Here is a 26,405-nt window from a genome sequence, read left to right as displayed (position 1 = left end):
CCTTGATAGCCTCTGCCCTTCCAAATTTACCTCGCTAGAGCAGAACACAGAAGAGGTAATATTATTAAAGGCACAACAAACTGTACACATCATATGCTGTAGCAGTATTATTCACCCAATACACTAGATATATACAACTCCAGAACACAACCAAGCTGACATAACTGGCAAGCCATCGCTGAAATGCAGATGACAGGAACCTTAATCGACACTGAAAAAAACATGGATGTGTACAGAATTAAACACAATTTATATAATTAATCAGAAACTATTAACCAAAAGTCTGTTTAATACACATTACAATCATAATTCTATGCAAAACTGTCAACAGTTCTGATGTAGTAACTGTTCATATAGAAAGTATACAGAAAATATACTTTTTAAAACTCATATGGAACATTCTTGGTCAAATAGTTTCATTTTGAGATTAATTACTGATTAGAAGTAAAAGAGACAATATTATTGGATGAAGGTAAACAGTTACATAAACATTTAACAAACATAAACACTTTTGAAAAATAAGGCTCTCACTGATTTCAATATCAAATTCTGATCAAATTAAGCTACAAGTTTAGATCAAAACAACCCAGTTATAAGGATAGCTAATTAACTATACTGTTCATACATCCTTCTTAAATCAAAGATAGTTTCATAACTTGGGTGACTTCAATACAATCAACCTTGCTTTACCATAAGTCCAACACAGTATCTTGAAAGGTTCAGCCCTCTTCGAATATTCAGATAAGTTAGTCCTAAGTCCATACACCACTATCAATGTAAAACAACCCCATAATAAGACTATAATTACATATAAATTAAACGTCCGATCCAACAGTGTAAATGAAACAACATTAAATAAGGTGTAAAACATAATCTTACTAAAAACACTAGCTGTTAGCATGAAGCAAAATATAATTATAAAGTGTAGATAAATGGGTTAGGTGATAAAACACAACCACATATACAGTACACACAAAGATATTGTTCCAAACAGATGGTACAAACAAAAGATAATATTATAGACATGTGCTACAAACAAATACATGGAGCTACAGAAACGAACAAAGAGTTACATGTATAAAATACAGAAGCAGAAAAAGGAGTTATATGTATAGATATAGAGGAGTGTTATAGAAACAGACAAAGGGTTACATGTATAGATATAGAGGTAGTGTTACAGAAACGTTTTAAAGGGTTATATGTATATAGATATAGAGAAAAGTATAAACAAAACAAAAGGGTTATATGTACAGTTATAGAGGTAGTGTTATAGAAACAGAAGAAAAGGGTTATATGCATAAAATAGAGGAAGTGTTATAGAAAACAAAACAAGGGTTATATGGTTATAGATACAGAGCAGTACATAGAAACAGACAAAGTACGCCATATGTATAGATATGCAACGTTTACACAGAAAACGAAGGTCATCCGTATAGACAGAGGCAGTGTTGATAAAACAGATTAAAAGGGTTACGCAATAGATATAGAGGCAGTGTTATATGTACAGCATCGCGCGTATAATACAAGGTTATAGAGATTATATGAGTGTTTATGTACAGCATCGTGCGCGGGTCATACGCGATACAGAGGCAGGTTATGGAGAAACAAAAAAAACCAAAGCGTCATGCTATTACAGAGGCAGCGTCACAGGAAACAGACGTTTCATACACAGATTACAGATAAGTAACGTTAATAAATGAAAACCGGGTCATATGTACAGACATATAGGAAGCAAGCTTACAGAAAGACAGGGCGCAAAGCGGCCGGTCATATGCATAGATACAGATGTATCGGTTACAGAAACCAAAGGGTCATCCGGTATAAGAGATTATAAGATAGCAGCACATAAGTCCAGACGAAAGCCATTATTGTACAGAGATAGATAGGCATTGGTTGTTCAACGACGAGCCGGTTTATACGCAACAGATTACAGAGGCAGTTATAAGAAACCAAACGCGGTTATATGTAAGATTACAGAAAACAGTGTCATAAGAAACCAAACCGTCATACTGCATGATACAGAAGCTATGTTTATAAACAACATCAAAAGCTGGTTATATGTATAGATTACAGACGTAGCAGTTTATAGAAACCAAACGAGCAATATACGTGAGATGATAGATAAGAAGTGTTACAGAAACAGATCGCGCCGGTCATATGTACAGATACAGTGGTGCTTAAAAGCATATAAGTTCAAGAACAAAGTGGGTCATACGTACAGATTACAGATTATGCGTTTACAGAAAACCAAACGAGCGATTATACGCACAGATTATAGAGGCAGTGTTATAGAACAGAGACAAAATACGTATATGTACAGATATTAGAAGATAGTAAAATATAGAAACCAAAACCAAAAGGGCCATATGTACAAGATACAAGAAAGTAAAGACAGAAACGCGAAAAGTGGGGTTGTATGTATAGATACAGAGGTAGTGTTTACAGAAACAAAACCAAAGGGTTATATACGCACAGAGATTACAGATAAGTAGAGGTGGCGTTATAAGAGCAGAAAAGATAACATACAGATTACAGATAAGTAGTGCTTATAGAAAACAAACTAAAGGGTTATATGCATAGATATAGAGGTAGTTATACAGAAACAGACAAAAGAGTAATATATATAGATTACATAGAGGTAGAGTTACAGAAAACAGACAAAAGGGTTATATGTATAGATATAGAGGTAGTGTTATAGAAACAGACAAAAGGGTTATAAACACAATAATGTGATTACAGAAATATACAAGAATATAAACTGAAAGGTGTGATAAAAGATCAAGTCACAAACATCCATCTAATAGCAGTGCAAATGTAGTCTGTTCCCAGACAATGGGTAATAATAATAAAACACACAGTCAGATGTTCAACTTTATTAATAATACATAGTAACATAGTTGGATGCTAAGTCTTTAATTATCAATAGTCAGGTGTCAAATGTTCCTCAGAATATGTTGTCAAATATCAAATCTACATAATAAGCAGTCAGATGTGAAACCTTCTTATAAATAGGTACCCAGATAAAATCTTAAATACATAAAGTGTGAAATCTTTTCTAAGTATAAGTCAGATATCAAATCATTTTAAAAAAGGAACATCACATCTAAAGTCAATAACATGATAGAAAATAGACAAACTTTCATTTACAATTCATAAAGTAGAGATGACACACCACCTAAAAGACTCAATAACAACACAGAGTTCTGAAAGTAACATGTACAGGGCCAATGAAAATAAGTTAACAGATAAATATCAGGATATGAAAGTGAAAAAGAACCTACCTCTGGTTCCTCCTCACAACTCTGACATGTTATCTCATCAAACATGCAGCAAAAGGATACACTGTATGTCCATCCAAATACCAGACAAACAACCAATTAGAAAAGTATGTCTCTTGCTTGGATATATATCTATTTAACAAGATCTTACACAGGTCTGTAAGAAAATTCTGAAACCCATGGCTACACCAAGAGCTACCATTTGAAACTTATAACAGTATAGATGCTAGAAAACTTAGAAACACACACAAATTATGGAATCAACTATTATCCAAATAAAAGTGACAAGTGACAAGAGAGATATAGAATGAAAGAATCATTATATTAGTTTTAAATATCACTGCTATCAAAGTAAACACACTTTTATTTCAGTTATGAAAAATTGAAATTATTTTGTCCAAAAGCATAATATTATATTATTATTATAATAATAATATTATTATCCTTTGTTCACAATATTCAAGGTAATGCAACACAATACTAGCAGTATAATATATAACATTTTACAGTCAACAGACCAAGCAGCTATTATTTTATCAACTTAACAAAGTTGGAAGACTAACTCATAAATCAGAAAATGTCTACCGGACAATCAACCCAACAGAAAAATTACTGTTTGTTATTAATTATTTAAGATTATGACAAACATAGCTAAAACAGGTAAACACATAATAGTGTTTGTTCAATAAAAGACACAAGTTTTTATTGTATACACCAAGTTAGATTTCTGTGACATCCACAAACAAAACAAATTAGAAACAGGGATTTTGTAACCGTGAAACAATAAAAACTTACGGAAATTTTCCAATAACCACGTAAAATATCTTCTGTTGATAAATAGGTCTTTCCATTAAATCGTGATATAGGTACCTTGTCAGGTTCAAAGAATGTTTCCATTTCATGGTTTGAAGAAGGTAATGGTTTCTAAAAATAAACATAAATGTCGGTTATTTTACAAGACAAACAAGTAAAGAACTTGAAATCCATGTTTATATTATTACCTTTACTGAAGAGCATAAATTATTAATGTCCTTAAAATCATAAAACAAATCCCACTATTTATACATTCCATGATTTATTTGCTCATCTCAGATTTTTCATACACACACAAATACTATCTACACGTAACTCACCCTGCACATAGCTAACCCTAATTTTGAACTTGAGGAAACACATCTATTCAACAGAATCAACAAGTATTTTTGAATACTCTTGTTTTATTGCATTGTGTGGTTTGACTCTTATAATAACTCTCTAAAGTGCAGAAACATTTTTGTGGTAAGAAGTAGCAAACCATGGATCCTTGTTATCTAGACCAGAAGAATCCTGAGAAAGGTATATAATGAACACTATAGGTATGCAGTGTTACTTACACAGATGGAAGGTAAACAGAAGATGTATTTCCACTAATACTTACCTCTACTCATAATTAGAGTTACTGCTGACCTCCAGGATCTCTCTTCCTTACCCATCTAAGCATTAGCTTGATTTTCTCTCACTTACCCAGTCTATTATACCCTTCAACTGCTCCAGGCAATATTTATCTTGTGACACTCTCCACCTACATAAATGAGCCCTTTATCCTGTAACTGTACATAAGCATCTCATTCAGATAACGCCATTATTTTTTCGGGACTGACTACATCCACAGTCTCTAACTCCTCCTCTTTGTGGAGAGTAAGAACAAGAGACTGTGAGAGGATGTAAGTATTATTGGACATACATGTTCAATTTAGGAAAATGTTAATATCTGTAGCACCTCTCACACTACAGCTAGAGTCCCACATTGATAAAGTGGAGGGGCCAGTGATGACTTATCCACACAGAAAGCACCAATATAGATCATGGGTGTCAGTAGAAGATTGGCACCCTGTTGGAGGAATTGCACTACATCAAGAACATGTATGATCTTTACCCTGATATTAGTTCTTGTATCAAGAACAGAATTATATGAGTGATCATTTCTATAGGCCTGTCCCAAACCACATAGCTGAGGTTCCACTGCTCATGGTTGGAATTAAGGGTCTTGGTTCCTATATCCCACAATAGTGGCTAAGACAACTGGACCACAACATTATATATATACACATACTTGTGAGTGAATCCCAACCTGTAACCACAGAGTGATGTGTTCCAAGTCACTGAATCACGACAAGAAAGTTAGCAACTCTTAAGTGGAACAAATCTCCTTCTCCATCTGACAAAGCCCTAAAGGGAACACCCAGGCTTGGAATGTCTTCTTCAACCAAAGGAAGAGAACTCATCATCCAGTCTGGAATTATGAATATCAGCCTCAATCTCCAATTGAATGGGCAAAGTACATTCCAATTGCCCTAAGAATTATGGAGAAGACATGGAACAACTGTACTCAACCAAAGACCCAGGATGGCACCACTAATGTTCAGATTAATGAGAAGACAGTGGACCCTCTTCTATGAACAACATAAAGAATCTATATTTATCAAAGAAAAGGGACATACACCCCCTCAAAATAGGTAGCTGAGTATTAACTCTGAACTGGTATTATGAGTAGGCTCCCAAGTAGACTGGTGCTTCTCCAACTGAAATCTTGGAAAAACCATTTGGGGACCCAAGTAGGAGAACTCTCAAAGTTTGTCCTGTCCTCTAAGAGTAGAAGAATTCACTCTAAGGCTCTGGAGGAAAAGCTCCTGTCCACCACCCCAGTGACTGAAAACTGGGTGAGATAAGAACTCCCTAGCTCCACTAGTAAATCCTGGGGTAATGTGCATTGGACAGCCCCAAGGAACATTGTAATAGAAGAACTAATTCTCTAAATTTTTAATGTAAATTGATTTTGACTTATTCAATCCAAAGATTAAACTGAACCTTGTGCTGAACCAATATTGAACCTAAAGAGGGCCAAACTCAACCCAACCAAACAGCCAAGCATCAATTTAATGAAAATTTGTCAGTGATGCCTCATTTTGGACCATTTAATGTTTTCCAATGAAGCAGCATTTCACATTAGTGGTAAAGTCAACAGGCATAACTGTAGCATATGGGGCACATTGAAGAGCCACATGAATTTGAGGAACATGAAAGAGATTCTACTAAGATCAATGTCTAATGTGCATTAGGAAAGGACTGCATAATTAAGCCATTTTTTTGAAGAATGGTTTGTTAATAGTGAGAGTTATTTAGAAATGCTACAAAATTACTTTATTCCTGAACTTACTTGGTTCGACTGATGGCAGATACAGTTTCACAAAATGGTGCACCTTGTCACTTTACTCTCAGAGTTAGGCAGTTTCTGAATGAAAATTTCCTAACAGATGGACTGAAAGAATTGACCGCCTCCCAGCCACCAGATTTGAGCCCATTGGATTTCTTTTCATGGGGTCATGTAAAGACTAGTGTTTATTCAACAAAACCTCACCTTTAGATAACCAATGTGATTTGAAATATTATTGAAATTCAATTGCAAAACATATTTGTAAAACAGGTTCCTTTGTGAACTGGCAAGTAGGGACAAAGTTTCCTATAGAAATGTAAATATTATAAAGTAGGGACAAAGTGTCCCTGTAGAAATGTAAATATTAGGAAAGTAGGGACAAAGTGTCCCTATAGAAATGTAAATATTAGACAAGTAGAGACAAAGTGTCTCTATAGAAATGTAAATATTAGATAAGTAGGGACAAAGTGTCCCTGTAGAAATGTAAATATCAGACATAATGAAAATAGAAATACAGACTTAATGAAAGTACATTCCATGCAATTGCCCCCAGGAACAGGTTGAAAAGTATACAGAGCAATAGTTAACCCAGAATTGAACCTTCTAGTCAAATATGAGGGAACAGAGGAAGTTCACAGATGTGTGAAGTTGGGCAACAAAACACCCACCAGACAGAAGCCAAGAAGTGGCTCCAGAAACAATACATTCCATAGTCCATGATTCCAAACCCTCCAAGAGATGAAGATAATAAGCAGGACAGAGGGTGAACCTTCAAGACTTTCAATGATGAAATACCTTTAGGAAACCAAGCAAAGAAGGAAAACAAAGAGAGCAGCAAACATCTTAGCTCAAGATTTTAACGACACTGGCCTTCCCGAAACACTCATCACAAAGGAAGAGATCTATACAAAAGCCCCTGATATAAAACTGAAGAAGGCAACTATAGAAAGTAAGGTACCCTGGCCAAATATATTCCAAAAACAAAAAAATTACGTTAACTGGGATGCTGCTAAAAATTAGAGAAACCGAGGCCAAGATGCTGACACAGGTGCGAATTTATCCCAGTTAAGCAGACAAGATAAGAAATGGAAAGCCATTACATGAAGATGACAAGTGAACAGATGACAAAGAAGTGAAGTAAGAATAAGGTGAAAATCAGAAGTGTAAGGTTGAGAAATACACACAGATGGAAAAGAAACTGAACAGGCAGAAGTTCAAAATATGAAGATTCTTGAAGTATAAGAAGAAAGCGTTGCTAATGTTCATTACAAAACATATTAGTACAAACATGGTTATCAGGGATCCTTGAAAAGGAAATAATTAGAAAACAAGGAAGCTCATGCAGTAAGGTAACCCTTAAATTTAGTATAAAGCAACTTCAGAAGGAGAGAAAACTCCTGTAGAAACAACACTGCAAGGGACAAAGATAGGGTTAACTGTTCCTTGTCAGCATAAGAACCAAAAGCAGTACCAAGTGGTAGGAAGATAAGATGAAGTGGACTCACCTGAAGCAAATGAAACAGGAGATAACTTGGTACACAATGATACTAGTAACACAGGCCATTAGTCACCTTCAGTCACCACTGAAAACAACAACAGACAACATCTGGATGTTAACTGTCAAAAATCTAACCATTGGGTTAATATTGTGGGAGCAGTACTGTCAAATACACCACATCTCACATCACCCTCCGAGTGGTGGTACACCATAATCTTATGTTGGTTACATAATAGACTGGCATGTGCACCCTCCTAGTGGTGGTACACCATAATCGTATGTTGGTTACATCATAGACTGGCATGTTACACACTACTATACGTAGAAGAGGGGGTTTCCTTCAAGGCTTTGTGGATATTTAAAAATATTTCTGCAGTGATGTGAAGTAATACATCTCAGTCCGTAAACAAGCGTTTATCTAAAGTATGCTTTTTACCTCCAACATTCTTCAATATTCGTGTTCTATTTAATACAGTAAACACAAATCCTAAATTGTATTTATCAAATTATAAATCTGATATAAGTGTTTTACTTCCTAAGTCATTCCTTATTATTAATTTTCTAAGCAATAACCACTAAAATCCTCATACCAAGAATCTTAAGATTGGTTGAAACTGATTTTTCAGCAAGTTTGGTTCAAACTTTGAAATCAAATTTTGCTAGTTCATCAGAAAGCAGCTAAAAATCTTAGTATAACACTTCCATTTCATGTTCATTAATTTTGAAATCTAAAACTCACACATATTTGTTCAGTGATAGAGTAAACACCATCAATGAGATGGAAATTCTCCTGTTCAAAAGCATTTTCCAATAAACCATCTACAACATCTTCACTAGCTAGAAGAAGTGTCCCACTGGGTGAAGTTGGCTTTTCAACATCTGGATTATATGATGAATGCAACTGGCTGGAAAGGTTAAACTGGTCAGATGATGTATGCAAGATAAGGTCTTCAGTGCTGTCCTTGTTTGGTAACTCATCTTCTAACCAGACACTTTCTAAAACGCACGCCAAATTATAACACATTACCTGCATTTCTAGAAATATCTTTTCTATCAATTTACACACTCAAATCTTAAATATTTTATAACCAAAAAAAAAAATCTTACTTTTGATATAACTTCATGAAAAAACAATTGTGATTCCAGATTGTGTCCTTTGTTGTTAGACATGTGTCTTTACTACATAAACTATTAACATTGTGATTCCAGATTGTGTCCTTTGTTGTTAGACATGTCTTTACTACTTAAACTATGATACAGTAAATTAAACATCTACCTTATAACAGTTGCAAGAATTTAAATCTTTGAAACAAATAATTTAAAATTAGCTACTTTACAACAAAATTACCAAAACATGTCTTGTTATGCTTTCCAACAAAGTTGAGAAAAAGCTTAATTGATTATACAAAATGTTGAAATTATTCTCAGATTGAAATTATTCACAAATCATATATCAATAAATACTTTACAAACATTTTGTTACCAGATACATAATTTATATAAATGTACAATGAAAAACATCCGAGAAGTAGCATAAAAATTAACATTTTCTTAAGTTAAATATTTATTTCCAACAACACCTACCTCCTCTCCCACTTATAATATTTATTTCCAACAACACCTACCTCCTCTCCCACTTATAGTATTTATTTCCAACAACATGTACCTACTCTCCCACTTATGATATTTATTTCCAACAACACTTACCTCCTCTCTCACTTATAATATTTTTTTCCAACAACACTTACTTTCTCTCTCACTTATAATATTTATTTCTAGCACTTACCTCCTCTCTCACTTATAATATTTATTTCTAACACTTACCTCCTCTCTCACTTGTAATTTTTATTTCTAACACTCACCTCCTCTCTCACTTATAATATATATTTTTAACACTTACCTCCTCTCTCACTTATAATATTTATTTCCAACAACATGTACCTACTCTCCCACTTATAATATTTATTTCCAATAACATGTACCTACTCTCCCACTTATAATATTTATTTCCAACAACACTTACCTCCTCTCTCACTTATAATATTTATTTCCAACAACACTTACCTCCTCTCCCACTTATAGTTACTATCGACTGCCAGGATTTCTTAACCTTACTCCATCTAAACATTGATCTGATTATTTTCTTGCTCTCTCCAGTTTTTTATACCCCACTTATATCCCCCTTGAGATATTTGTCTTATGGCACTCTACGTCTACATCAATGCATCCTCTATCCTACTAAGATAAATAGTCCTCTCGATCAGATAATGTTGTTATTTTTTCAGGATGACTCGAATCCACTCTAGCACCTACTCTTAGGAAGACAGTAGAGATATATTATTGGAGATATATGTTCAACTTAGGAAGACATTAACACATGTACCATTATCCATATACAAAGTGTCTACACAGATTATGGTTGTGTCAAAAGAAGATTGACACCCTAGCAGAGGAGACACACTACACCCAGAACAGGCATATTCTTCACCCAAAGCCTAAATCATGTACTATAGGTGCTGTGTTACATGATTTTATTCTCACTGTTGGCTAGACTCCAAGTCAATGGCTGAGATTCCACTTCTAAGGGTTGGAATTATAGGGCTATGGTCCCTATATTGTGGGGCTATGGTCCCTATATTGCACATGAGTGAATCTCGACTTATAGCCATAGAGTGATGCATTATGTGCTCACCTGAATAACAACAAGATAAGCAGCACTGGAGTGGACAACCCTTCTCCTCAACATGAAAAAATCTGAAAGGCAACAATCCAGGATCTAAGTGACAGTATCTAGTATGCCATGCTGAACCTGAGGTGAAACAGAAATAATCCAGTCTGTAACTATGAGCACCAATCTATAGTCCCCAAATGAGCAATGAGGTAAGTGCTTCTTGTCTCCAGAATTATGGAGAAGTAATAGAACAAACTATGATCAACCAATGGGAATAGTCAGCATTGCAGGTGACAACAGACCCTCTTCTATGAACCTTGTACTGAATCAATATTGACCAAAAAGAAGGGCCACGCTCAAACCAACCAAACACCCAAGCATCAAATCTAAGCTGGTATTATGAGTAGGCTTCCACATAGGGGTGGTGCCTCTTGTACAGAGACATGGGAAAAAAACATCTAGGAACCAGGTTGGAGAGTCCTCAACTTTGCCATCTTCTCCAAGGGTGGAAAAATTCACCCTAACACTCTGAACGGAAAGCCTCTGTTCACTACCTCAGTGAATGGAAACCAGGTGTGGTGAGAACTCTCCATCTTCACTAGTAGACTCTGTGGGTGTAATGCACATTGAGTAGCCCTGAGGAACAATGCTCTGGAAAAAGTGCAATTTGTAAAAGCAAACCAAGCCCAATTTATTTAATATAAAGACTGGTGAAATTGGACACAATCCCTTACACTTTACTCATGACAGTCTATGAATAGTGGTCCATCATAGAGCAACAATACCATCAGGTCAGCTTCTATTTGGTCTTAAGGAGCACCTAATTTGCACAGAGCATGTTGCAACCTTGATAAAGTGTATTCAATTAGTGATTGCTAGAGCACAGTTGGTTTAATAAAAGCACAACTGTCTGAGCAATATTCAGTAGGATCCAATGAATAAAGAGGAAAGGGACCCTGAAAGCTTGGGAAGACACAAACACAGCAATGAAAACACCCTTCTGTTTTAATCTGGTAAAAGTAGTTGAGATAACAACAGAAGAGTAATCAAAAACCCTCAGATGAAGATACTGCCAGATCATGCAAATAATGTGAGATGAAAGTATTGGGGGAGGTACACATACGAGACCTCACATCTTGTGGACAACTCAATCAAGCTGCTAAGTATGAATAACCTGCTTGGATGTGGCTCACAGAAACCTCTTCGCTTTCAAAGAGAGCCCAGAATAGGAAATATGGTTCAATTTCATGCCCATGTTGTCAAGGTAACTGTTAATAAATCCTGGGATACTGAATGATCCTAATGAATAAAAAAGGCTGTTGTTGTCTAACATCTCTAGAACCAATAGTGCAGGCAGTAAAACCCTCAAGACCCTCATTGCACATAATAAATTATCAAAAGCCGATCAGTAAGAAAAATGAAAAATAGTGATCAGATGAATCAGTGAAAAATACTTATCCCTTCCCTGGTTTACATTCTCTTAGGAAAGAAGAACTGATCTGAGAACATAGGTAGTGTATAAAGCATCTTGTACAAAGTCAGTGCAAACCACTTGGATGGCAACTTCTATAGGTCAGCAACAACAAAACATAAATATTCAGGAAAAGATGAAACATGTCACATGGGTTTAAGATGTCAAATGAATGTTGAAAAGGGCATGTAATATGATCTTAATATACCAGTTAGGTAACAGGAATGATCAATATACCATTGCCGATATGTGTGCCATTCCTACTGATAAATGTCCAACATAGGACTAAACAAAGACTGAGACAGATACATGGTGATCTCAGAAATTAAACCCTGATGCAATGCAGGATTGCATAAACTCCATACCTGAAACCTGAGCTTCTGGACAGCTGGGTCTACCATATCAGGTCATGGTTGTCTCCACAGGGATGCCAAACAAAAGAAGTGAAAGTGCCACAGGAGCAGAAACAAAGTTGCCAATATGGTGCTAAGAATGGGACCTGACAATTGTTGAAGCAAATCTTAATTAGTACCTTTGGTCCTGTCCTGATAAAATGCATCCATTGCCAAAGCCAAAAGATAAGGTACTGGAGACCAAATTGCCAGTAGTTGGGTATTCCAAAGATTGGCCAATCCACCAATTATTAATGTTTCAAAATGAGAGCTGATCCAACAGCAAACCTTTCATTGTAACATTTATTCTGTTGGGAGAATCTGTTTAGATCAAGACTGTTGATCTGCTTCCTCAGTCACTACCTGTGTAGCATGTTAATTTACTTGGTGTGACAGAAGTGGTCCCGAGAAAGAAGCTCTAAGGTTCTAAAACAGAGAGCCCTTGACAAATTACCCCTTTAATGGAAAATGCGAGGCCCCACAATGAAACTGTCAGATTGAATTTCTCATTAATAAGCACAGACCATGAAACATTGCCTTCTGAAAAGCAAGAAAGTCTGTAACATTGTGCAGGAAAGCCTTGTCATCAGTGCATAGACTCTGGATTTCCTGACTGTTGACATATATATCCTATCCCTGAAGCTAACTATTCATGAAGAGATGAATTCCTGGACCAGCTGATGGCAGGAGCTGTATGTGGAACCCTGGGCAAGATGGGACTGTAGGGCAGCTGGGCCTCACGCCCTACACAACATATTGTGTTGAGTGATTTTGGGGGTTGTTCTTCCAACTACTGTTCACAGCCCAGCAATAAAAACTTAGAATAATTCTAAAAATCTCGAAACAAAATGTAATTTTATTCATTTTCTCACACAAAAATCATGCTTCATATATTTTAATAAAAACCATATTGTATCTGTTTCATACACAAACATATCGTGATACAGATTTCAAAATGGGTATTTGTAAATTTTTCACATCTATTTGCTATTGTTTTATTAGCATCAAATGTTAACATGAAATTTTCTTGCTCAATTCTAAATAAATAAACATTTCTTATACTTCGTTTATTTTTTCTTATAAACATTTATTTTCATTAGAACTACAGGGTTTAGTGATACAGGGCCTTGGACCATGGCGCAGTTGCCCCCCTAAATATGGCCCTGGGCAGGGAAACTTGTATCTTAGTACTGTCCCAATCTAACAACTGCTTAAGACTGAAGAAAATAATCTGAAATCAGGAAGCTGTGAAATTCAGTGAATCAATGTTTATGATCTAAAGGCAGCATAAAAACCATGAATGGGACCTCTTGTGAGCTGTGCTCCTCCCAAAGGTACAAGAGATTCAAGTCATGCCCACCATCCCAAAAGAGAAAGAACCATCTGTGCAGTGAGAGAAAGAGAGGTGAGTAAGTCAGGAAACCTGCTTCATACTGTTAAGCTTGATGGCAGTTGGCTGAGCCTAACCGTGATATCTAGGGAAAAAGTATCCATACTGATGACATAATGAGCAGGAGTGAAAACAGATGTCTTGACTCTCATAATTAAGCCTTTCTTGGTTGTTTCTGAGAGTAGAATCTAGGTGTGATGTTCTGAAATTGACGAGATGGTGTCAACAGTAATTAGTCATCCATGAAGTGATGTGTACACAGGGCTGAGGAATGAAGATGATGAGAAAAATCTCATATGATTCAGTAAAACCCTTGTGGTGCCAATGCTAGTCCAAAGGTAAAAACCCTGGCTTCAATTACCTCACTCTTGTGCACAAAAAAACTAATAGTGGCAGGACACATGGCAATGTGCAGATCATCAAACTTGGACATCCACAATCCTAGAACAAAATACCAACTCAATAGTGAAAAATGAGTCATTTGTGAACCTTAAAAAACCTAGGAATTGATACAGACAAGAAAGATTGAGAACTGGACACCAGTCTCCTGTCTTCTTGAACCCAACAAACCAATAAAAATAAAACCCCGAAAAACTGGCACTCTCTCTCTACCAACAGACCAACCAAATTAATAGCTTTAAAACTAAGTTCCAAAATCCAAGAATCTGCAGGAAATGGAAATCCTACAGGTTTGACAGATAATGGTGGTGAATATGTGAACCAAATGGCTAATCCTGACTCAAGGACCTGTAGTGCCCACAGATCCAAGGTTAAATGTTTACCACACATCCAGAAATGATGTTAGCCCAGCCCTCATGAGCATACAATAAGCACTGATGTTGCTTCCAGCATTCTGACCAAACTTTGAAACCCTTATATATAGGAAGAAACTATTCTAGGTTCCAATGTCCCAAGAGGCTGATGTCTGGGATCAGAACTATGACCCACTGTAGAAGCCAATGAAATTTGAAAAATGAATGGCAACAGGGATAAATGTAGAAGCCCAATGTGTATAATAACAATGTGCATAATAACAATGGTTCCAGCCCATCATCGATGGTCTTGGTGATCCTGAGAGTCTTCCAATGTGTTTAGTTTTAGAACAACAACAACACACTGAACATTAAAAGTTGAATGCCTGTAGACAAAAACATTTCCCACCAGGAGACATTGATATATTCAGGTTAACTACAAACTCCCCTCTAAAAACCCTAATTTCCAAGAGCAGAGATATTCTTTGAGAGTCGAAACATGCTTTCACCTGATAGGCTAAATCATGTAGTTGCAACAACTGTGGCAGATAAGACATAATTGTCTCTTCATGTAACTAAGCAGCAAACCTTCCTGAACAAGTCACAATGTAAGGGAATGGAAGGAGACTAAATGTTTGACCCCAGATTTTTCAGCCATCAAGAAAGATGCAGGCTCAAAAAACAATTGTGAAAAGACCCAAAACATCATACAACTGATGGACCAAATGAATAAAAAGAGCCTGAGACAGTTTATTCCAAAGACACCTATTGAGAAACCAAAAGAATAAAAGAAGGTGTGATAAGGGAATATAAGTTATCTCTGGAATAGCCAGCACTGCCATCAATTTCAGCCTCAGAGCCCCCCAGAAGAACATCACCAAACCAAATATTTATCTCCATCTCACTTTAATTAAGACAGGGAGTAATAATCCAGGAATGGACACACAGAAAAATCAACAATGTAACTTGAAGAATGCTCAAAGTATCCCTTAACAACCAGAAGAGTGCTCAAAGTATCCCTTAACAACCAGAAGAATGCTCAAAGTATACCTTAACAACCAGAAGAGTGCTCAAAGTATCCCTTAACAACCAGAAGAGTGCTCAATGTATCTCTTAACAACCAGAAGAGTGCTCAATGTATCTCTTAACAACCAGAAGAGTGCTCAAAGTATCCCTTAACAACCAGAAGAGTGCTCAAAGTATCTCTTAACAACCAGAAGAGTGCTCAAAGTATCCCTTAACAACCACAGCACAGAGAAACCCACTGGTGAATGCTTTGTTGAAAAAGTGCTAACATTATCTGAAGAATTTCTGTTTACACAGAACCAAGATAAAGGGCACACAGACTTACGTGGAAAGTGTTACAAGACAAATATTGCCATGGGCAATGAAATGACAAAGAAAAGGTCAGATCAGTTGAGTAATAGCTGTAGTGTAGGGCAAATAAGTTTGTTGTGGAATTTGAGAAAGTTCTCAATAACGTACCTTGAAATATATCTTCATTTGTTACAGGAAGGAACTGGTTAGCATGAGTAATGTCCTTCACATGTGAAGCTGCATCACACTCAATATTCTTTATGAACTTTCTGATACCTAAAAACCAAGGTCATGATTAATAAGTACAAAACCTGTTATGTATAAATTTTCAAGAAACAGATTTCACATTCTTTAAAGAACTATAAATCACAAACAGTCCTATAAAAAGGAATAACACATAATCTTCTTTAACGTTTGGAGATAGCTGGAATAAGTAACTTACCAAAACATAGTACACTCACAATCAATGTTCCTTTACTAGCTACTCAAGCCATCTACAAATTTATTTTCTAAAGGGTTCCTTGTCATGAAATACAAGTTTTATGTAGAGAGAACAAGTATGAGTTAAAACTTGAAAAGACTAACATAATTTAACCTTGCTAACTGACAGTAGCTTTGTTTTGAATAGAATATAAAAACACAATTAAAAATATCTTTTTACAAAAATATATCTATTCTTACTAGTTCATACAATAATCTTGGTACTCATGACAAGTCTTTCCTTCTACCAAGAAATTAAAAAGTAAAGAATATAGTGAAATATTCCACTACTGATGAACAAATTTTTAACATACACTCTAATTTATTTTTATCAGTTCTAATGCATTGTTAGCTTATCTCAGCAATGTAAACCACAACTGAGTTTATGGCTTCATAATTTGAAAAATCCACACAAAGCAGTTATTTGGCGTTTTAACGTTCTACAAATGGCAAGTTTTTATACGCTATGTCACCGTACACTAATGCACAAACTGTGATACAAGTTTAAAAGTGTAACGTGCTAGAACATCAAATGATATTAATTTTTTCTTGTATAGACCCAAACAATGAACGGTTATCAAATGATGCCAGAGTTAACTTACCTACAGTGTGTGTTCTGCATATGGAAATCAAAACAAAAGCTACCAAAGAGCTCCATATTAACGTTGCACTCGAAAATAAAACCCTCAAGACAAACTCCACCTTACACACCAGAGGGTTAAGGTTTATGTTTAAACATGTGCCATCATAAAATATATAAACACCATCATAACTATTAACTACAGTAAACACTAGTCCTAGTAAAAACACTAGAAGTGTTGCATGTATCTTAAATAAAGTTCTTGAATGCATATGTACGTCTTTCATGATACGGGTATGAGAAATCAGTCGCCTACACAGGTGCTTGGAATAAAATCCATAAGCCGTCCAACAAAAGACTACAAAGATGCTCACAGAGCCATTTGTAACGTCTTGTTTTGTGTGGGTGGAAGAAATATCATAAGCCACTCGGAACACGTGGGACACAACAAAACCTAGAGCAAATATGAAGTTTAGTGAGTGAATCACTGTTCCAAACATCGTAGCTGTTCCAGAGACAGAATGAATACCCAGGAGTTTGGTAATGACAAACCAAAGCCAGCGAGGAAGGTGTCTAGGTTCACTCTGTTTTCTTTTGTTCTGGGCTGTTCGATCCTGCTTCATGACACCATTCGCAGACCAACATTCCTCCCAGGAGTCAAGAAACCTGTGTTGATGGAAAATGTTTTATTTTTATGGATTCAATTCATGAATTTGATAAAAATATTTATATGTTCACCAATATTTTAATAATCCTTCATTCTAAACCTAGAATAATCAAACAGTATAACCACAATTATAAACAACAAAACAACTTTGTACTTATCTGAAATTTCATTAATAAAATAAAGTGGTTACAATTAAAGCACCCTAGGACCAAACTTCTACAAACAACATGTTTAAATTTTACAGAATTTCTAACTCTGTAATATAACCTTTATACAACTCAAACATTTCTTATTATAACCTTTATACAACTCAAACATTTCTTATTATAACCTTTATACAACTCAAACATTTGTTATAACCTTTATACAACTCAAACATTTCTTATAACCTTTATACAACCCAAACATTTCTCATTATAACCTTTATACAACTCAAACATTTCTTGTTATAACCTTTATACAACTCAAACATTTCTCATTATAACCTTTATACAACTCAAACATTTCTTGTTAAAACCTCTATACAACTCAAAAACATTTTATTAAAACATTTATATAACTCATAAACATCTTAATAAAAATTATTCAACTTCAGTTATATAACTCTGACACAAGAAGCTGGAATAGTCTGCTTATATTAGATAACCTTCAAGGGTTTTATTTAACCTGTTAGAATAGTCTGCTTATAATAGATAACCTTCAAGGGTTTTATTTAATCTGTTAGAATAGTTTGCTATATTAGATAACCTTCAAAAGTTTTATTTAACCTGTTAGAATAGCCTGCTATAATAGATAACCTTCAAAGGTTTTATTTAACCTGTTAGAAGAGCCTGCTATAATAGATAACCTTCAAGGGTTTTATTTAACCTGTTACAATAGTCCACTTATATTAGATAACCTTCAAAAGTTTTATTTAACCTGTTAGAATAGCCTGCTATAATAGATAACCTTCAAAGGTTTTATTTAACCTGTTAGAAGAGCCTGCTATAATAGATAACCTTCAAGGGTTTTATTTAACCTGTTAGAATAGCCTGCTATAATAGATAACCTTCAAAGGTTTTAGTTAACCTGTTAGAAGAGCCTGCTATAATAGATAACCTTCAAGAATTTTATTTAACCTGTTACAATAGTCCACTTATAATAAATAACCTTCAAGGGTTTTATTTAACCTGTTAGAATAGTATCCTTATATTAGATAATCTTCAAGGGTTTCAGTTAACCTGTTGGAATAGTCTGCTTATATTAGATAACCTTCAAGGGTTTCATTTAACCTGTTGGAATAGTCTGCTTATATTAGATAACCTTCAAGGGTTTCATTTAACCTGTTGGAATAGTCTGCTTATAATAGATAACCTTCAAGGGTTTTATTTAACCTGTTGGAATAGTCTGCTTATATTAGATAACCTTCAAGGGTTTCATTTAACCTGTTGGAATAGTATGCTTATATTAGATAACCTTCAAGGGTTTTATTTAACCTGTTAGAATAGTATGCTTATATAAACTGTCATAAAACTCTGATACTTCCTTTTTCTACCAAAATATAAAAACTTCAGATGTCACTACACACACAGACTTAGGTATTAATATGCAAGTTATTAACCATATCAAAACTAAGTAACTTACTGCATCATTTCTCTAGGTATGTTCATATATAACACTAGAATATCACTGATTTCAAAAACTCCCGTTTGTTCAATATTAGTTCTGTGTGTTAATGAATTACTTACTTTGTATTACCTGAGAAAATGAAGCTTAACATTACTGACAAACTGTTTATCTTAATCTACTGCTTTTGTTTACCTATTGAGTAACACGTCTATTGTTGGGAAAAAGTTCTAGTATATTCCATATCTTTTCTCTTTATTAATTTATCAAGTTTCCAGTTGCTGACCTATGCCCTTTGTTAGACAATACTAAAGGTAACAGTCATCAGATAATAAAAGTGTAATCACGACATAATAAAGTCTTAGTTGTGTGATACTACAGGACATGTAATATATGAGCAGACAAAACTAAGTTACTTCTGACAGGCTGGTTTTAAAAACCAAACATTTTTGATTCATTCATTTTTATTTTTTGAGTAGATAGCTTCAATCCTAATCAACACAAACTTTTAACCAAAACAAATATTATTTGACACAACAAAAACATACCACTTTAAACAAAATATACAAATTATTTGAAACAAATCTTCAATACAACAGCACCACAGTTCAACTAAGAATGCAGGAAAACCTACTTGACATGTTATACTCGCATTGAAACATTAATGAAGTACTCACTAATACCAATAAATAAAAACACATTCAAGTCAAAATGTTCGTTAGCAACACAAGGAAAAAATATAAAATGATGGAAATAAAAGGAAAAAGTCAACAAATGTTCAGAATAAATCAAATAACATCAGGCCTAACTAACAATTTGTAGAGAAATATTTATTTTGACTTGTGATAAAATCATCTATAAAAACATTCTAAATTCTTTTAGCTTAACAACAGAGAACCACTTTTATGACTTATCTATCACTGGCCTTTCCTTCAGTTACACAATTATGATTTATATTAAATGTATGATTATAAGTTATGATAACCCAAATGCATTACATTAAATTATACTTTCTATGATTAAATGATATTTGCCAGCTACTTGTTCAACTTGTCAACTGTTTCACATCATTTTAAATTACTTCAACAAATTCAATAAGCTAGAAATATTCACGAGTTAAAGGTTAACCACAAATTTCCTATGATAAAGTTGTGAAAACAACAACTTCTGAAGCACACAACTAGTATGAAAGGTCAGTCTGACTTTATTCATCACTTTTCTCTTACCTAACCATCCTACTGTGCAAACACCTAGTCTCTCCATAACCCTCACTGATATTATTCCTGAACTAATCTTCTCTGTGGCACCTTATAACAGATTTTTCAAGATCTCAGTACATCAAACTGACACCTTTTTCCTTATTCGGACAACAAGTAGTTTATAAAAGTCAGCAGGTTAATACGGCACGAGTTTGTTTGTGTTGGCTCTCACTTTCTATTTCATCCTTACATAAATTATATATGTCAAGATGACCGGTATGGATACAGAAAGCACTACATAGAAAAGCAAACAACATTTCGACCTTGTTCGGTCATCGTCTGAATCTGATGATAACCGAAGAAGGTCGAAATGTTGTTCGCTCCTCTACACAGTGCTTTCCAAACCCATACCAGCCATTTTTACATATAGATTTTTCTTTTCAAGTGGGTTTTCTCGTCATCGCGGAATTCTTACATAAGCTTTTATGTATTTTTATGCTCTTTAAATACTAGCTTGCCAGCCTCCTAGCATGTGTTAATTACTGAATGATTTATTTTTTAATTTAGTCTAATACAAGGTTCCTCTTGTGGTGATATGTAAATACTACTGTGATATGTGGCCTGGAGAAAAAGTATACAATCTGAAGTTAAGAAAGACAGCCAAAAGCAATGACAGTGTAGTGCTTCAGATATTTAAGTTGTTCAAAATATTACTTCCAACATTCACTAATTGGCTGTTATTCATGTTCTCTTGCAGGAAAGATTACTTGCAATATAGTAAAAAAGACAATTGTTTTTGTAACAGAATGTCATGTCCTTTTCACCTGGAACTTTATACTGCATTAATTATTTACAGAACGTGGGCCATGCACAACTCTAGCTTTATTTACAGAACATGGGCCATGCACAACTCTAGCTTTATTTACAGAACATGGGCCATGCACAACTCTAGCTTTATTTAATGCTATTTTCTTTGTGTAATAGTCATTTTTGAACATGGGCCATGCACAACTCTAGCTTTATTTAATGCTATTTTCTTTGTGTAATAGCCATTTCTGCCTCAAGAAAGAAAACTAGATTTAGAAAGTTTAAAAACTTTAGAAAATTTTAAAGATTTTCTTAGTTTTAATTTAACTTAAATTTTACTTTTATTCAACATTTACTATGGTGAAACTATCTCACCATACTCAACATAGCAAAATTTTTGTGAACAAGGGATCTTTTGGTCCATCTCAACTGTCTCATCCTCTAAACTAAAAGTATTAATAAATTAACTTTAAAAAAATCTTAAAGCTAACCCTTATAATTTATATATTTATCAAGCTTTATCTTAAAACTCATTTAAATTTACTGCCTTCATAACATCTGAACGCAACTTGTTCCGAAGACCAACCTCCCTGTCAGAAAGAAAACATCTGAATGCAACTTGTTCCAAAGACCAACCTCCCTGTTAGAAAGAAAACATCTGAACACAACTTGTTCCAAAGACCAACCTTTCTGTTAGAAAGAAAACATCTGAACACAACTTGTTCCAAAAACCAACCTTTCTGTTAGAAAGAAAACATCTGAATGCAACTTGTTCCAAAGACCAACCTCCCTGTTAGAAAGAAAACTGTTTTAATTGATGATAAACCAAAATTTATATTTGTGTCCCCTAGTTCTACTATTCTCACTGTTTAACATGGAAAATATGATGCATCAACACTACTAATTCCCTTAACAACCTTAAACACCTCAATCAGGTCCCTTCTAAGTTTTTTTTTTTCTCCAGCAGAAAACAATTCCAGAGGTCTTAACCTCTCCTTGTAAAACAATTCCTTTATCCCAGGCATCCACCTCCAAACCCCTTCCAACAATTCAATGTCTTTCCTAAAGTAAGGAATCAAAAAACAAACACAATACTCTAAATGTGGTCTAACCAGTGATATACATACAATGAAAGTATAACCTCTCTAAACTTGTATTCAACATTTCTGTAAGTAAAACCTAAAATCCTGTTTGCCCTACCACAAGCATCAGAGCACTGCTTGGACGAATTAAGAGACCAATCAACCAGTACACTGAGATCACATATTATATTTCCAATTGAAATTATGATAACGAACATCAGTTATCTTGCATTTGTCATAATTAAAACCCCTCTACCATTTAGTTGTCCAACTCACTGAATGATCTCAATCCTTTTGTAAATTAGCAGCAAAGCCAGCAACATTCAAGACCTTGATATAATCTGTAGGTGTAAGTAATTGATCGACTATTCCTTCATATACATCATTCATAGAAATCAACACAAGCAAATGCCCTATGACTGAGCCCTACTGTTACTACTGTTCTTCCATTAATATTTTATCTCCTATTATTTGACTGGAATTTTTGTATAAATGTATTATAATTTCTGTTAAATATATACATTATTTTAATGTTATCATTTATAAATCTAATGTCAATAACTTGTATTTCTTAATTTGTAATTAATAATATGCTCTTCCATTCCTTATATCACTAAGAACTTCTGTTCATAAATCTTTTATAATAACATGCTCTTCCATTCCTTATATCACTAAGAACTTCTGTTCATAAATCTTTTATAATAATATCCTCTTCCATTCCTTATATCACTAAGAACTTCTGTTCATAAATCTTTAATAATAATATGCTCTTCCATTCCTTATATCACTAAGAACTTCTGTTCATAAATCTTTTATAATAATATGCTCTTCCATTCCTTATATCACTAAGAACTTCTGTTCATAAATCTTTTATAATAATATGCTCTTCCATTCCTTATATCACTAAGAACTTCTGTTCATAAATCTTTTATAATAATATGCTCTTCCATTCCTTATATCACTAAGAACTTCTGTTCATAAATCTTTTATAATAATATGCTCTTCCATTCCTTATATCACTAAAAACTTCTGTTCATAAATCTTTTATAATAATATGCTCTTCCATTCCTTATATCACTAAAAACTTCTGTTCATAAATCTTTTATAATAATATGCTCTTCCATTCCTTATATCACTAAGAACTTCTGTTCATAAATATTTTATAATAATATCCTCTTCCATTCCTTATATCACTAAGAACTTCTGTTCATAAATCTTTTATAATAATATCCTCTTCCATTCCTTATAAATCTAAGAACTTCTGTTCATAAATCTTTTATAATAATATCCTCTTCCATTCCTTATAAATCTAAGAACTTCTGTTCTTAAATCTTTTACATTACTTTTCACAAAATAACTTTTTTTCTCACCATTCTTATTTCAAAACTTCATACAAACACATATACACTAAATACTATTTAACCTGATGAATGATCATCCACTAGTTAACCTGATGAACGTCATCCACTAGTTAACCTGATGAATGATCATCCACTAGTTAACCTGATGAAAGTCATCCACTAGTTAACCTGATGAACGTCATCCACTAGTTAACCTGATGAATGATCATCCACTAGTTAACCTGATGAATGATCATCCACTAGTTAACCTGATGAACGTCATCCACTAGTTAACCTGATGAACGTCATCCACTAGTTAACCTGATGAATGATCATCCACTAGTTAACCTGATGAATGTCATCCACTAGTTAACCTGATGAATGATCATCCACTAGTTAACCTGATGAATGATCATCCACTAGTTAACCTGATGAATGATCATCCACTAGTTAAGCTGATGAATGTCTACTTTCTAAAAATGTCTGAGTTTCTCTTCTCCTACTAAATTTTATCTATAAGAAACATCTCAAAAAAATAATGTTAAACCACTAATAAGAAATCTAGGAAGAACATCTTATAACACCCACATATATATATCATAATTATTCAATATCTCTCACCTTCCTCATTATCAGTTCATCTTCAAATTGTAAGGTTTTGTTTATCATATTGTTACTACTTGCCAGACCACAAGATTACATGTCACATGACTAACTGCTTAATATTTGTTTTACATAATTTATCACAAATTCATCATTGATGTTACCACTATGGGAACTTGTGGTGATGTCTTAACAGATAAATGACTTTCTAATACTTTATATTCACTATGGAGCAACTCAGCTAGAATGTAAAGCAAACAAAGACATAGCTAAGTCAAACAAAGATATAGCTAAGTCAAACAAAGACATAGCTAAGTCAAAAAAAGATATAGCTAAGTCAAATGATAGAAGGAACAATTCATAAAGAGCAAACAAAATCATGAAATAAAACAGAAACTTCTATCTCAGAAAATCCAACATAACAAACCACATTCAGTCCTTGGAGAACACCAGCAGACAATTTCAAACAAAGAGCTATTTCACAGAATTTAACTGAATTTTATATGATTAATTCTCTCAATGAACATCACTAGAAATAAAAAAAAATATAGAACTATAATCTTAAAAGATGTTTAGTAGATATAAGGTTGATTTGAACATCTATACAAGTGAAATCACGTTTTATTTTAAAGTTCTGTGATGAACAGGGTTATTATTACTTCTTTCTTCAGATGTATACATAACAATCAAATGACATCAGTATCATAATATTGAGTACATATTATACATACAAAACTTGTGTGGATAACAAGTACAATTCTTACATTTTGAAAGCCTACACTATCATTAACTTGGCATTCACATAATGTTTACTGGTTTGTTTCATCCAGTTACATAAAATATTGTAAACATATACTGTGGCATGTGTATAATTAATTGTTAAGTAAAAGTTGATTAGTTCCACATGGAGGACAACTGTCCATGTCCAAGTAGTTAAGTGAATCATTATTTGTATCATGTTTTGTCGATAAACAGTTTGTGGGAATGCAGAATGTTTTTACTGAGTTAAGTCTAATTAAGACAATCAGTGTTCACACTGTTGAGATATAGTACTAGAGACCAGGATGACATTTAACAATTAGATGTTGAGGTCTTGGCTTTAATGTACAGAATAATCTAAGAGTTAGATCTTGAGGTATCTATCCTATGGTAAAACAAACTAGTTTTCATAGTTTTGTTCTATTACAAAGTGCATGGTACACTTATTTTAAGTATCAGCATGTTACAGAAATATTTGAATGAAGTAAATAAATTCTGTTGTAATTTTAGTAAAAGGAATCGATAAAATAACAAATGGTGAAATAAGCATTCTTTATTCAAAATTAAAGACATAATTATTAAAATATCACTTTACACAAAACTTTCTGGTCATGGAAGACATCTACACTCAGAGAATTTTCATTGAATCTCACACCACACTCTCAAATACTGTGGAACTTTGAATATCTAAATCTATTAGTTAGTTATGAAATACTTTATTTGAAGTAGATATTTCACATTTAATTATTAAATGTCTCACTTGAAATAAATATCAAAATGATTAATAACAATGCACAATTTTACATGCACGGACACATATATAACATTTTAAATCGATCAATGTTAGATGACACGTTACAAGTTCTTTAACAGTGATAGCAACGCTAATAATATTCCTATTAGTGCTGTCAACAAAATCCAAGTTCTGTTTACTTCTAATCGTTAGTTACCATACATATCTAAAGATTAAAGTTGTCTTAAACTGTAAAAGTTTAATATTATATAATACTGTACATGAAACGTAGCTTCCTTTACCTTTTATTCATCATTATTAACAGTGACACTGTTAATAAAATTACCAATACTACTATCAGTGAAATTCGCTGACAGAGAAATTTCGCGCGATTACATTAGCAGAAAATGTTATTGTTTTAAAATCCTTTTCTTGTGTTCTCACTACATTACCTAGTAAACTTTAAATTACGTCCTTTATAGTCTGATATTTATCAACGAATAGAGATTAATAACTTCCAGAAGGGATAAAAGAAAAAGGCTTATAATTACATAGCTCGGACATCATATGTTGTTATTGTAACGATTG

The 26,405-nt window shown here is 33.9% G+C and overlaps 1 protein-coding gene across 1 annotated transcript; it reads right to left on the bottom strand.

Annotated features, from left to right (window-relative positions):
- Positions 1 to 26,405, bottom strand: LOC143246738 (uncharacterized). Its single transcript, XM_076493832.1, has 6 exons — positions 26,120 to 26,405; positions 17,045 to 17,688; positions 16,131 to 16,238; positions 8,709 to 8,965; positions 4,074 to 4,202; positions 1 to 211 (listed from the first exon to the last, which is right to left on the bottom strand). The coding sequence occupies exons 1-6, from the start codon at positions 26,131 to 26,133 to the stop codon at positions 65 to 67; spliced, it is 1,299 nt and encodes a 432-aa protein (XP_076349947.1). The 5' UTR covers positions 26,134 to 26,405; the 3' UTR covers positions 1 to 64.

The sequence above is a fragment of the Tachypleus tridentatus genome, chromosome 3, assembly GCF_004210375.1.
Source record: "Tachypleus tridentatus isolate NWPU-2018 chromosome 3, ASM421037v1, whole genome shotgun sequence".
Taxonomy (NCBI): Eukaryota; Metazoa; Arthropoda; class Merostomata; order Xiphosura; family Limulidae; genus Tachypleus; species Tachypleus tridentatus.
Note: the sequence above shows the minus strand (reverse complement) of the source record. Positions and strands in the feature narration are given on the sequence as shown.

Excerpts from the sequence above, each read along its gene's own strand:
- LOC143246738 (XM_076493832.1), bottom strand. Across the intron at positions 16,239-17,044 it reads ATGCAGAACACACACTGTAG|GTATCAGAAAGTTCATAAAG; the intron begins GTAAGTTAACTC and ends CTTGGTTTTTAG. Across the intron at positions 212-4,073 it reads GTGGTTATTGGAAAATTTCC|TGTCGATTAAGGTTCCTGTC; the intron begins GTAAGTTTTTAT and ends TGTTTTTTTCAG.